Genomic DNA, 13488 nt, shown 5'->3' on the forward strand with positions numbered 1-13488 from the left:
TTTTAAATTCCAGATTTTATTGAATTTGAATTTCACCATCTGCAGTGGCAGGATTTGAACCCAGGGTCTCCAGCGCACTACCCTGGGTCTCTGGTTTATTAGCCCAGTGACAATACCAGTGTGCCACCATCTCCCCTAGGAAGTACTGAAAAGTACAGTCCAGTACAGATTGTCACAAGCAGGCTTACATTAACACTGCAATAAGTATCCAAAGAGGAGGCAGAGAGCACAGAGTCTCGCTCTATGCGGATGACCTGCTCCTCTGCATATCGGACCCACAAAGCAGCATGGAAGGAATCGGCGCGCTCCTGAAAGAGTTTGGAGACTGGTCGGGCTACAAACTCAATATGAGCAAAAGTGAGATTTTCACAGTGAACCCGCAAGGGGGAGGGGCAGCGCTGGTGGGACTGCCGTCTTGACAAGCCCGACACAAATTCCGCTACCTGGGGATCCAAAGCGCTCATCACTGGACGGGGATCCACAAATGGAACCTGACCAGCCTGACCGAGGAAGTCAAAAAGGACCTGCAGAGATGGAACACACTCCCACTCTCCCTGGCGGAGAGAGTGCAGACAATCAAAATGAATATACTGTCCAGATACCCCTTCCTGCTAAGATCCGTCCCGATCTATAGCCCCAAGGCCTTTTTCAACTCACTGGACAAATTAATCAGGGCGTTTGCACGGGTGGGGGAAAGAATGCTCGGATCACAAAGAAGGTCCTACAGAAAACAAAATCCAGGGGAGGGCTAGCCTCCCCAAACCTACAATTCTACCATTGGGCAGCGACGGCGGTAAGAGAGATGGGATACACAAAGGAGCCAGAAGCCGAGTGGGTGGGCGCGGAAGAGGCCTCCTGCAAGGGGACCTCCCTCCGGCCCCTCGCCACGGCGACACTCACATCCCCACCCAAGAAACACTCCAGCAGCCCAGTGGTGATAGCCACCGTCCAGATGTGGAACCAACTACGGCAGCAATTCGGACTGACCAATATGTCGGACAAAGCCCCCATCTGCAATAACCACAGGTTCACACCAGCGCTGACTGACGCCACCTTCAAAAGGTGGAGACAGGATGGGGGGTGGGGGACATTGACAGTCAGGGACCTATACACAGACGGCAGGGTCGCAACATTGGAAGAACTGACGCAGAGATTCCAACCAGCTAAAGGCATCAAACTCAGATACCTGCAGCTTAAAAACATCTTCCGGAAGGAGACAAGGACATACCTGCGACCACCATGACAGACACTATTAGAAGAGCTACTAGGCAGAGGGAACTGTAGTGACATGTACGAACGACTGCTAGAGAGGGCCAACACCAAACTGGATGTGACAAGGAGGAAATGGGAGGAAGACTTGGGGTTCGAAATAAGGTGGGGAGTCTGGAGCGAAGCACTGCATAGGGTCAACTCTACCTCCACATTCGCGAGGCTCAACATAACGCAGCTAAAAGTGGTGCACAGAGCCCACTTGACCAGAACCCGAATGAGCAGGTTCTTCCCGGAGGTGGAGGACAGATGTGAGCGGTGCCAAGGAGGCCCGGCCAACCACGCCCACATGTTCTGGTCTTGCCCCAGACTTGCGGGGTACTGGACAGCCTTCTTCGAGGCAATGTCCAAATTGGTGGGAATGAGGGTGGAGCCATGCCCGAGAGGGACAGTTATCGGGGTTTCAGACCAGCCAGACCTCTCCATGGGGAGGAGGGCGGGCGCCCTTGCCTTTGCCTCCCTGATCGCCCGCCGTAGAATCCTGGTCGGCTGGCGGTCAGCAACACCACCCAAAGCTGCGGACTGGCTGTCCGACCTCTCGGAATCTCTCCAAATGGAGAAAATCAAATTCGCCCATCCGTGGGCCGGAAGTGGGGCGTCCACAGGACGTGGGAGCCATTCACCCGACTGGCCCGAGATGTGTTTGTGGCCAACACACAAATAAATAAACAGCCAGTAGCCGGGGGGAAATAGCCAGGACAAGATCGAAAGAGGAAAGCGAGGATGGACCGGGGGGGGGGGGGGGGGGGGGGGGGGGGGCAAGGTGAGGTAGCCAAACCCAGCAAGAAAATATGGGGAGCAGCAGTGAAAAAGGGGGGGGGGGGGGTCAGGGAGAAGGGAGCTGGGGGGGGGGGGGGGGGGAGAGGGAGGATTGTATGCTGAGCCAGACGGCGACAGACTGTAAATAGAGAAACGTTTGTGACTGTCCAATAAATGAAAAGAAACGGCAATGTATAGAATTTTGAAAATGCCAATAAAAAGATTTTTTAAAAGAACACTGCAATGAGAAAATCCCCTAGTCGCCACATTCCGGCGCCTGTTCGGGTACACAGAGGGAGAATTCAGAATGTCCAATTCACCTAACAGCACGTCTTTCGGGACTTGTGGGAGGAAACCGGAGCACCTGGAGGAAACCCACACAGACACCGGGAGAACGTGCAGACAGTGACCCAAGCCAGAAATCGAACTTGGGACCCTGGTGCTGTGAAGCAACAGTGCTAACAACTGCTCCAGGGATCAGCCCATACATGAAAGTAAACATAGGTCATACGATAAATACACAATGTAAATACATAGCCAGCCATCGCGTGAAGCATACTCAGTAGCGAAGATGTGTGAAGAGATCAGGTCAGTCCATAAGAGGGTCATTTAGGAGTCTGGTGACAGTGGGGAAGAAGCTGTTTTTGAGTCTGTTCGTGCGTGTTCTCAGACTTCTGTATCTCCTGCCCGATGGAAGAAGTTGGAAGAGTGAGTAAGCCGGGTGGGAGGGGTCTTTGATTATGCTGCTCGCTTTCCCCAGGCAGCGGGAGGTGTAGATGGAGTCAATGGATGGGAGGCAGGTTCGTGTGATGGACTGGGCGGTGTTCACGACTCTCTGAAGTTTCTTGCGGTCCTGGGCCGAGCAGTTGCCATACCAGTCTGTGAGGCAGCCAGATTTTCACAGTAACTTAATTGCAGTGTTAATGTAAGCCTACTTGTGACACTAATAAAAATTATTATTTTTAGATAGGATGCTTTCTGTGGTGCATCTGTAAAAATTGGCAAGAGTCAGCGTGGACATATCGAATTTCTTTCGTTTCCTGAGGAAGTATAGGCGCTGTTGTGCTTTCTTGGTCGGCGTGGGTGGACCAGGACAGATTTTTGGTGATGTGAACACTAAGGAATTTGAAACTGCTAACCATCTCCACCTCGGCCCTGATGCAGACAGGGGTGTGTACGATACTTCGCTTCCTGAAGTCCTGATGTATGACTAATCGATAAATAATCTGATAATCAATTAGTATTTGATGGTAATCAATTAATGTAGGACGGCAAGGTGGCGCAGACATTTAGAGAGGTTGTTTTCGTTACACCATGCAACCAAGTGATCGATCTCCCTATCGTAGTCGGATTCGTCATTGTAAATGGTAAAAATGGGCAGCATTGTGGCGCAGTGGTTAGCACTGCTGCCTCACGGCACCGAGGTCCCAGGTTCGATCCCGGCTCTGGGTCACTGTCCGTGTGGAGTTTGCACATTCTCCCCGTGTCTGTGTGGGTCTCACCCCCACAGCCCAAAGATGTGCAGGTTAGGTGGATTGGTCACGCTAAAGTGTCCCTTAGGGCGGGGTTTCAGGAATAGCACGGGGGATTGAGCCTCTGTAGTGTGGTCGTTCAAAGGGACGGTGCAGACTCGATGGGCCGAATGGCCTCCTTCTGGACTGTGGGGATTCTAGGATTCTGTGAATGGCGAGACGGTGGCGTTATGGTATTGTCACTGGACTAGTAATCCAGAGACCCAGGGCATCGCTCTGGGGCCCGGTTCGAACCCCACCAGGGCAGATGGTGAAATTTGAACTCAATAAAAAATAAATCTGGAATTAAAAGTTTAATGATGACCATGAAACCCATTGCCGATTGTCGTCAAAACCCATCTGGTTCACTAATGCCCCCTTTAGGGAAGGGGAAATCTGCCGCCCTTACCCGGTCAGGCCTACAAGTGACTCCAGACCCCACAGCAATGGGGTTGACTCTTAAACTGCCACTCAGAGTTCAAGGGCAATTGGGGATGGAAGACAAATGCTGGCCTTACCTGCGACGCCTACATCCAAACGATTTACAGTGCAGAAGGAGGCCATTCGGCCCATCGAGTCTGCGCAATTGTTTCTTGGTGTATTCTCCATCACAACTCCTCAACCAATCAGAGCCAACTTGCCAACCGATCAGCACCTTTTTCGCCTGGAGTATAAATTAACTCCACGGGGAATTCCCCCTTTATCCAAACAAAATTCCATTAGCCCAACCGTTAAAAATTTTTTTAAGAGTACCCAAATCTTTTTTTTTTGACCAATTAAGGGGCAATTTACCCTGCACATCTTTGGGTTGTGGGAGTGAGACACACACAGACACGAGGAGAATGTGCAAACTCCACACGGACAGTGACCCGGGGCCGGGGATCGAACCTGGGACATGGCGCCGTGATGTAGCAGTGCTAACCACTGCGCCGGCCCCGAGCCCAAGCTTTCAGCGGTGGCTCAACTGCACCGCTCCCCACCCCCCCTCCCGAACTCCCAAAACCTTTCAAACTAGGATTTCTTTAAAAACGTGACTACAGCGGTCAAACACACCCTGGCCCAGTCTTTCAACCCCTGCTGCACCAAATTGGGAGCACAATGTTCCTGAGGTTTTTACACACATCAGACCCTACCCCCGGCATAGATCCGGGGCCTGCTAACCTAGGCTGCGTATGCTGAATGGAGTCCTCACTCTGCAGCCGGAGTAATGATTACAAGACACAAGGCAGTTACGAGACGAGGCATTTTATTCATGTTATATATCCAGATCATCATCGGGATCCTCCTCGTCCACGTCGTCTGCTCCGTCAGGCTCGTAGTAAATCCTCCCCTCGCCGGCTCCGCCCTCCAGCAGCGACGTCTTTCTGCAGGTTGGTGGGATTAATGGAAGAGGGCGGAGTTAGTCGCCGAGGGAAATCACCAACCTTCCCCTCCTCCACTGCCCCCTCCCCGCCAATCAATCAGATTTGCTGAGGGCCGCATTCCCTCTAATGCCCACCCCACCCCCCCGCCCAGGCCACACTCAGTCGCCCTCTCCCACAAAGGCCCTGCCCTCTGTCTACCCGAGAGGACAGGTTCGAGGGGCTGAATGGCCTCGTCCTGGCCCCCTCGGTTCTGAGCTCACTTACTTCTCAGCGCTGAAGTGATAGGGCAGGGGCACCCGCTCCTTGGCCTGCCGCTCCCCGTCCGTCAGCCGCAGGTTGAAGGTCAAATTTGCCGCCGGGTCCACCTGGCGAGGGGGGGGGGGGGGGACACACAAAATCAGAATTCAATTCGGAGAGAAAAGCAAAATAGAACAACTCGTAGTGCAAAGGAGTGAAAGTGGGAAGGGGGAGTCCAAGGGGGCGGGAGCGAGGGGGCGGGGGCAGCCCAGACTCACCGAGGCGGCATCTCCGCCTGGGGCAGCCTCTTTCTCCAGGATCGGTTCCACGGAGGTTTTTAAGGTGAATCTGTCCTCGACGGTGAAATATTCCTCCTGTGGGCGAGAGCGGAGTGGGTTAACCCGGAACACGAGATTCACAGTAACGTAGCTGCTCCAAATCGAACAGGCAGCCTCCCAGCAACACACCGGGTATCTCTGCCATGTCGTTACAGTGGGCAGACTGCATTTATATAGCACCTTCCACACCTCATCATGTCCCAAACTGTTTCACAGCAAATGGAGGCCTTTCTGAGCTGAAGCCCTTCTTCTAATGTAGGAGCCAATATTTACAGAGCACGATCCCACAACCAGCAACGTGATAACTACCTGGGAGAACTGCCCCCTCACTGACAGTGCAGCACTCCCTCAGTACTGACCCTCTGACAGTGCGGCACTCCCTCAGTACTGACTCTCTGACAGTGCGGCACTCCCTCAGTACTGACCCTCTGACAGTGCGGCACTCCCTCAGTGCTGACCCTCTGACAGTGCGGCACTCCCTCAGTACTGACCCTCTGACAGTGCGGCACTCCCTCAGTACTGACCCTCTGACAGTGCGGCACCCCCTCAGTACTGACCCTCTGACAGTGCGGCACTCCCTCAGTACTGACCCTCTGACAGTGCGGCACCCCCTCAGTACTGACCCTCTGACAGTGCGGCACTCCCTCAGTACTGACCCTCTGACAGTGCGGCAGTCCCTCAGTACTGACCCTCTGACAGTGCGGCACTCCCTCAGTACTGACCCTCGGACAGTGCGGCACCCCCTCAGCACTGACCCTCTGACAGTGCGGCACTCCCTCAGTGCTGACCCTCTGACAGTGCGGCAGTCCCTCAGTACTGACCCTCTGACAGTGCGGCACTCCCTCAGTACTGACCCTCTGACAGTGCAGCACTCCCTCAGCACTGACCCTCTGACAGTGCGGCGCTCCCTCAGTACTGACCCTCTGACAGTGCAGCACTTCTTCAGTACTGACCCTCTGACAGTGCCGCACTCCCTCAGTACTGACCCTCTGACAGTGCGGCACTCCCTCAGTACTGACCCTCTGACAGTGCGGTACTCCCTCAGTACTGACCCTCTGACAGTGCGGCACTCCCTCAGTACTGACCCTCTGACAGTGCGGCGCTCCCTCAGTACTGACCCTCTGACAGTGCGGCGCTCCCTCAGTACTGACCCTCTGACAGTGCGGCAGTCCCTCAGTACTGACCCGCTGACAGTGCGGCAGTCCCTCAGTACTGACCCTCTGACAGTGCTGCACTCCCTCAGTACTGACGCTCTGACAGTGCTGCACTCCCTCAGTACTGACCCTCTGACAGTGCAGCACTCCCTCAGTACTGACCCTCTGACAGTGCGGCACTCCCTCAGTACTGACCCTCTGACAGTGCGGCACTCCCTCAGTACTGATCCTCTGACAGTGCAGCACTCCCTCAGTACTGTCCCTCTAACAGTGCGGCACTCCCTCAGTACTGACCCTCTGACAGTGCGGCACTCCCTCAGTACTGACCCTCTGACAGTGCTGCACTCCCTCAGTACTGACCCTCTGACAGTGCTGCACTCCCTCAGTACTGACCCTAGACAGTGCAGCACTCCCTCAGTACTGACCCTCTGACAGTGCAGCACTCCCTCAGTACTGTCCCTCTAACAGTGCGGCACTCCCTCAGTACTGACCCTCTGACAGCTGGGCTGTGGGGTGGGGTGGGTGGGGGGGGGGGGGGGGGATGCAGGAGGGCAAACCAACCTTTTTCAGGACTCTCCCAGATTTGCGTTTATGGATGGTGGTGGCCAGGGCGTAGGGCAGGAAGTCTGTCTGCGGCGTGTTGCTCTCGAGGGGGGCGGTTAATGTTACCACCGTGCTGGCTATGTGTGACACAGCCTCCAGTACCTCTGGCTGGTGAAGGTCCACGTGCAGCAGTCCCAGCACCTTCCTGATGTTCAGCCCTGAGGAGACACAGCACAGAGTCATCCCCTGATAACGACACTCACAGGATAAATATCCTGTTCCTCGCTCCCCAACAAACCTGTGACCTGTGACCAGTGGAGTCATTGATCTGTGACCCGTGCACTTTCTCCCCGTGTCTGCGTGGGTTCCCATCCACAACCCAAAGCCACACTAAGTTGCCCCTTAATTGTAAAAAAATAATTGGGTATTCCAAATTTATTTTTAAAAGAGGGGATGAGGTCCTACAAGCAGAATATGGGGAGTTAGGGCGCAAATTAAAAATTAGGACCTCAGAAGTAGTGATGCCAGGATTGCCACCAGTCCCACATGCCAGCGAGAGTAAAAATAACAGGATATAAAAATGAAATGAAAATCGCTTATTGTCACAAGTAGGCTTCAAATGAAGTTACTGTGAAAAGGCCCTAGTCGCCACATTCCGGCGCCTGTTCGGGGAGGCTGGCACGGGGATTGAACCGTGCTGCTGGCCTGCCTGGGTCTGCTTTCAAAGCCAGCGATTTAGCCCTGTGCTAAACCAGCTCCTGGATATACCAGATGAATAGGTGTAGGAGGGAGTGATTCACATTCCTGGGACATTGGGACCTGTTCTGGGGAAGGTGGGGCAGATACAAACTGGACGGGTTACATCAGGACCAATGTCCATGGGTGAGGTGGTGAGGTGGGGGTGGGGGGGGGGGGGGGGGGGGTGAAAACTGGGGCCAGAATGCAAAATAAAGATATTGGCTCAGACAATCATGATGTGGAATCTGTCTGAGTGGAGGTAAGAAACACTAAAGGACAGAAAACTTTATTGGGGGGTAGTGTACAGGCTCCGAGATGTAAGAGAAGGTGTTAAAACAGGAAATGCATGTGATTAGGTGTGGGATACAGGAAACGGGTCGACAAGACACATAGGCCAGGAACTGAAACTGTCACATGTGGTCCAGGCTGTAAGAGCGCTCAAGTTAACACGTAAACCCATTACGTCTTTGTGGTCACCCATTCACGTTTGCACCAAAGAACAAGACTATGCTGTGAATGTGTACCGAGGTTCCAGACACAGGTGATCAGCTTCGCAGCAGGGCGAAGGACAGACGAAAGAAGCCGTCACAGACTCCGTAATGGGCTAATAGCTGGTCAGACCAGGGTGTTTCAGAGGACAACGGATCGTGGTTGAATCACCCTGGCTGAACAGGAGTATCCTGTTTATTCCCATTAAAGAGTTGGGGTCTGGACGGGACAATGGCCCGTTGTGGCCGTATACCCAATGACTCAATGGTAGCAGAACCGGTGTAAAGGAAGGAAGATGGGGACAGATCTTCAGCGATAACCTGGGAGACCCCACCCCCCACGCACAACCACGGCAAGAAGAAGGGGCTCCGAGGCCAGAGATGATATCCACGTCGAGTGATTGTAGCCTGGCCAGCCTTCTTCACTAAGTGCGGGTAATACCTAGAGCTCAGCTCTGACATCTTGTGCAAGTGAGAGAATCGTGATGGGTTTTTTTTTTTAAAACCAGAGTTGAGCCTATTCGAGACTTGGTCATTGGGCAGTGAGAAAGGGGAGAGGGGGGTGCAGCAAGGGGCTAGGAAGGCTGGGGGGGGGGGGGGGGTTTAAACTGACCTGCGCCGGCCGCTCCTCGCTGGAAATCCTGGAGAATCCGACAGAGGTGCCCAACCCGCGTCCGCTGCAGGATCCAGCTGAGCGAGTCCAGTACGACCGTGCAGGGCTGCAGAGTGGCCCCCTGCGCCGCGCCAATGCGACGGAGAAGCTCGGGGGCGGTGAAGCCATCGACGTTGAATGTCCCGGTCTGGTCCCAGTTCAGAGGATCGCTGAAGCCGTCGTGAAAATGGAGCCTGTCGGAGAGGAATTCAGATTGTACCCAGTGGCGGACCCGTTGGGAATGGTGGTGGTGGAGGGAATCGGTTAATCATATCGCCCGTACCAGGAACACCGGTGTCAATTCCACCAATCAACAGCAACGGCTGGTCGACTTTGGGAGGTGGCACACCCGTGGTCAAACTCAGATTTCCGCGCAGGCGGATCCCAGTCGGAATCTCCTGGCTGATCCCAACCCCCCCCCCCCCCCCCCCCCCCCCCCCCGATTCCCACTCTTCCGTCTTGACAAATTGGAAAAGATTGTGGCGGGTAGAGGTGGGATCGTGCTGTGCCCCAGCACTGGGGGCGGGTGGTACCTTGGTCTCCTCCCTCCCCGCGGGCACCAAGACGGTGGCGACGCGCCCCTCGCCCATTTTCCCAGTCACCCGACCGAGGAACGGGTCTTACCTCAGCCTCACACCATCATCCAGGCCATTGCTAAATTCTGTCTCGGAGATTTCAAAGTTAAACACGTGGACAGGCTCCTCCCTGGGGAGAAAGGACGATCCAATCACGAGCAGCACTTAACTGGGCATCGGGAGCAGTGGCGCATGTGGAGGCCATGCAGCCCAACATTCCTGTACTAGCCCCCTCGAAGGAGCTATCCAATTATTCCCACTCCTCCACCCTTGTTCCCCTTCAAGTATTTTCGAACGTATAACCCACGTCAACAACTTGGTCGAGGGACGTGAATGCACTGTTGCCAAGTTGGCGGATGACACAAAAAATAGGTGGGAAGGCAAATGATGAGGGCGACAGAGTCTACTGAGGGATATCGACAGGTTAGGTGAGTGGGTAAAGACCTGGCAGAAGGAATACAATGTAGGAAAATGTGCACTTTGGTAGGAAGAATAAATGAGCTGAATATTATTTAAATGGAGAGAGATTGCAGAAAATGGCAGAGGGATTTGAGGGTCCTTGTGAATAAATCACAAAAAGTTAGCTCCCCAGTTCAGCAGATAGTTGGGACGACAACTGGAATGTTGGCCTTTATTTCAAAGGGAATGGAAAATAAAAATAGGGAAGTCCTGCTTAAACTATACAAGGCACCAGTTAGGCCACACCTGGAATACTGTGAACTGTGTTGGCCCCCTTATCTCAGGAAGGATACACCGGCATTGGGGGCCACCAGAGACGGTTCACTCGGTTGATCCCGGGGAGGGAGGGATTTTCTTATGAGGAGAGGTTGAGTAGGTCGGGCCTGTCCTCATTGGATGTTTAGAAGAATGAGAGGCGGCCTTATTGAGACATATCGGATTCTCGGGGGTTTGACAGGGTCGATGCTGAGAGGTTCTTTCCCCTTGTGGGAGAGTCTGGGACCAGAGGGCAGAATCTCAGAGTGAGGACGGGAGTCGCCCATTTCAGACAGAGATGAGGAGGAATTTCTTCTCTCAGAGGGGAGTGAATCTGTGGAATTCTTTACCGCAGAGAGCTGTAGAGGCCAGGTCGCTAAGTATGTTCGAGGCTGAGACAGATTTTTAATCAGTGAAGGAATCGAGGGTTACGAAAACAAGGCGGGAAGGTGGAGTTGAGGATTGTCTCATCAGATCAGCCGTGATCTCATTCAATGGCAGAGCGGACTCAATGGGCCGAATGGCCTATTCTGCCCCTACGTCTTATGGACTTATACGAATTAGGAGCAGAAAGAGACCATTCGGCCCATCGAGCCTGTTCCGCCATTCGATAAGCTCAAGGCTGATCTGTTACTGTTTCATCGAATTTACAGTGCAAAAGACCATTCGGCCCATCGAGTCTGCACCGTAACCTTGGAAAGAGCACCCTACCCAAGCCCACACCTCCACCCTAACCCAGTAACCCCACCCAAACTTTTTGCACACTAAGGGCAATTTATAATGGCCAATCCACCTAACCGGCATATATTTGGACTGTGAGAGGAAACCGGAGGAAACCCACGCAGACACGGGGAGAACGTGCAGACTCCGCACAGACAGTGACCCAAGCCGGGAAACCTGGGACCCTGGAGCGGTGAAGCAACTGTGCTAACCACTGTGCTACTGTGCTGGATTTCAAAATCCACATTCACACCAACCCCAGATAATTTTGATTTCCTTGCCGAACAGGCATTAGTCTACCTCTTCCCCAAAAATATTCACTGACTTCCCGTCTCCACCTCTTCCCAATCACAACTCTCTGCGGTGAAAAACAAAACTTCCTCAACTCCCCCCACCTCCTCTGGCTCTTTTCCCGATTCTCTTCAATCTGTGTCCCCTATGTTGACTGAGCCACTTTCCACTCTCACCACACGTACTCACCGCAGAGCCGCGCTGGCGACGAAACTCTTCAGCAAACTCCGGCCCTCACACTCGAAGCTGTCTGCAAGAGGAGGAAAGGCGGTGACAGGTTAGGGTTAGACGGCAAATTGGAGACAAGGGGGGCGAATAGAGACAAAGCGGGGCGAATAGAGACAAGGGGGGAGTAAATAGAGACAAGGGGGAGTGAATAGAGACAAGGGGGAGTGAATAGAGACAAGGGGGAGTGAATAGAGACAAGGGGGAGTGAATAGAGACAAGGGGGGTGAATAGAGACAAGGGGGGTGAATAGAGACAAGGGGGGGTGAAGAGAGACAAGGGGGGGTGAAGAGAGACAAGGGGGGGTGAAGAGAGACAAGGGGGGGTGAAGAGAGACAAGGGGGGGTGAAGAGAGACAAGGGGGGTGAATAGAGACAAGGTGGGGGGGTGAATAGAGACAAGGTGGGGGGGGGGGTGAATAGAGACACGGGGGGGGGTGAATAGAGACAAGGGGTCTGGGAATCTAGGGGACCCGGGAAGTCCGGTCTGGGGACCCGGGAGGTCCGGTCTGGGGACCCGGGAGGTCCGGTCTGGGGGGCCCGGGGAAGTCAGGTCTGGGGGGCCCGGGGAAGTCCGGTCTGGGGGGCCCGGGGAAGTCCGGTCTGGGGGGCCCGGGAAGTCCGGTCTGGGGGCCCGGGGAAGTCCGGTCTGGGGGGCCCGGGGAAGTCCGGTCTGGGGGGCCCGGGGAAGTCCGGTCTGGGGGGCCCGGGGAAGGCCGGTCTGGGGGGCCCGGGGAAGTCCGGTCTGGGGAAGTCCGGTCTGGGGGGCCCGGGGAAGTCCGGTCTGGGGGGCCCGGGGAAGTCCGGTCTGGGGGGCCCGGGGAAGTCCGGTCTGGGGGGCCCGGGGAAGTCCGGTCTGCGGGGCCCGGGGTCCCTACCTGCCACCAGCAGCAGCCCGGACGCCTCGGCCGGCCCGCTCAGACCCTGCAGCATCCCCAGGCCCGGCTCCGCCTGGGCGCCGCCATCTTGGGCCCACGGATGGTGCGTCACGGGCCGGGTGGCCTGAGCTGTGCGGTCGCGCTTTAGACGCGTCATGCAACAGCCCCCTTCCACGCCTGAGTGAAACAGCACAAAGGAAGCCCCCCCCATCCCATCCCATCCTAAAATCAGCTTCCTCATCGCCCCCCACTGCGTTTCTGTTCCTTCTGTTTTTTGTTTGACTTTGTTTTCCCTGCTGGCAGTGCGATGGACACCTGGAGGACCGGGGTCCTGCGGAGGGACCTGATGTAATTGGCAAAGTGACATATTAAAAAAACTGGGGGAGTGAGGGGGTTAAACACTGGGGGTAACGGTGGGAGTGAGGGGGTTAAGCACGGGGGTGACTGTGGGAGTGAGGCGGTTAAACACTGGGGGTAACGGTGGGAGTGAGGGGGTTAAACACTGGGGGTAACGGTGGGAGTGAGGGGGTTAAGCACGGGGGTAACGGTGGGAGTGAGGGGGTTAAACACTGGGGGTAACGGTGGGAGTGAGGGGGTTAAGCACGGGGGTAACGGTGGGAGTGAGGGGGTTAAACACTGGGGGTAACGGTGGGAGTGAGGGGGTTAAGCACGGGGGTAACGGTGGGAGTGAGGGGGTTAAACACTGGGGGTAACGGTGGGAGTGAGGGGGTTAAGCACGGGGGTAACGGTGGGAGTGAGGGGGTTAAACACTGGGGGTAACGGTGGGAGTGAGGGGGTTAAACACGGGGTGACGGTGGGAGTGAGGGGGTTAAACACTGGGGGTAAAGGTGGGAGTGAGGGGGTTAAACACTGGGGGTAATGGTGGGAGTGAGGGGGTTAAACACGGGGTGACGGTGGGAGTGAGGGGGTTAAACACTGGGGGTAAAGGTGGGAGTGAGGGGGTTAAACACTGGGGGTAACGGTGGGAGTGAGGGTGTTAAACACTGGGGGTAACGGTGGGAGTGAGGGGGTT

At 55.0% G+C, this 13488-nt stretch overlaps 1 protein-coding gene across 1 annotated transcript; it reads right to left on the reverse strand.

The window, feature by feature from the left end:
* Nucleotides 1-4768: 4768 nt before the first annotated feature.
* elp5 (elongator acetyltransferase complex subunit 5) lies at nucleotides 4769-12576 on the reverse strand. The gene is made up of 8 exons (XM_072493253.1): nucleotides 12456-12576; nucleotides 11543-11603; nucleotides 9678-9758; nucleotides 9015-9247; nucleotides 7194-7393; nucleotides 5419-5514; nucleotides 5168-5268; nucleotides 4769-4903 (listed from the first exon to the last, which is right to left on the reverse strand). Exons 1-8 carry the CDS (start codon nucleotides 12508-12510, stop codon nucleotides 4795-4797), a joined length of 936 nt encoding a protein of 311 aa, XP_072349354.1. The 5' UTR covers nucleotides 12511-12576; the 3' UTR covers nucleotides 4769-4794.
* Nucleotides 12577-13488: the final 912 nt, after the last annotated feature.

The sequence above is a fragment of the Scyliorhinus torazame genome, chromosome 31, assembly GCF_047496885.1.
Source record: "Scyliorhinus torazame isolate Kashiwa2021f chromosome 31, sScyTor2.1, whole genome shotgun sequence".
NCBI classification, from domain to species: Eukaryota; Metazoa; Chordata; class Chondrichthyes; order Carcharhiniformes; family Scyliorhinidae; genus Scyliorhinus; species Scyliorhinus torazame.

Excerpts from the sequence above, each read along its gene's own strand:
- elp5 (XM_072493253.1), bottom strand. The coding sequence starts at position 12,510 with ATGCTGCAGGGTCTGAGCGGGCCGGCCGAGGCGTCCGGGCTGCTGCTG. Across the intron at positions 9,759-11,542 it reads GTCGCCAGCGCGGCTCTGCG|GGAGGAGCCTGTCCACGTGT; the intron begins GTGAGTACGTGT and ends CTTTCTCCCCAG. Across the intron at positions 5,515-7,193 it reads CTGGGAGAGTCCTGAAAAAG|GAGGAATATTTCACCGTCGA; the intron begins GTTGGTTTGCCC and ends TCTCGCCCACAG.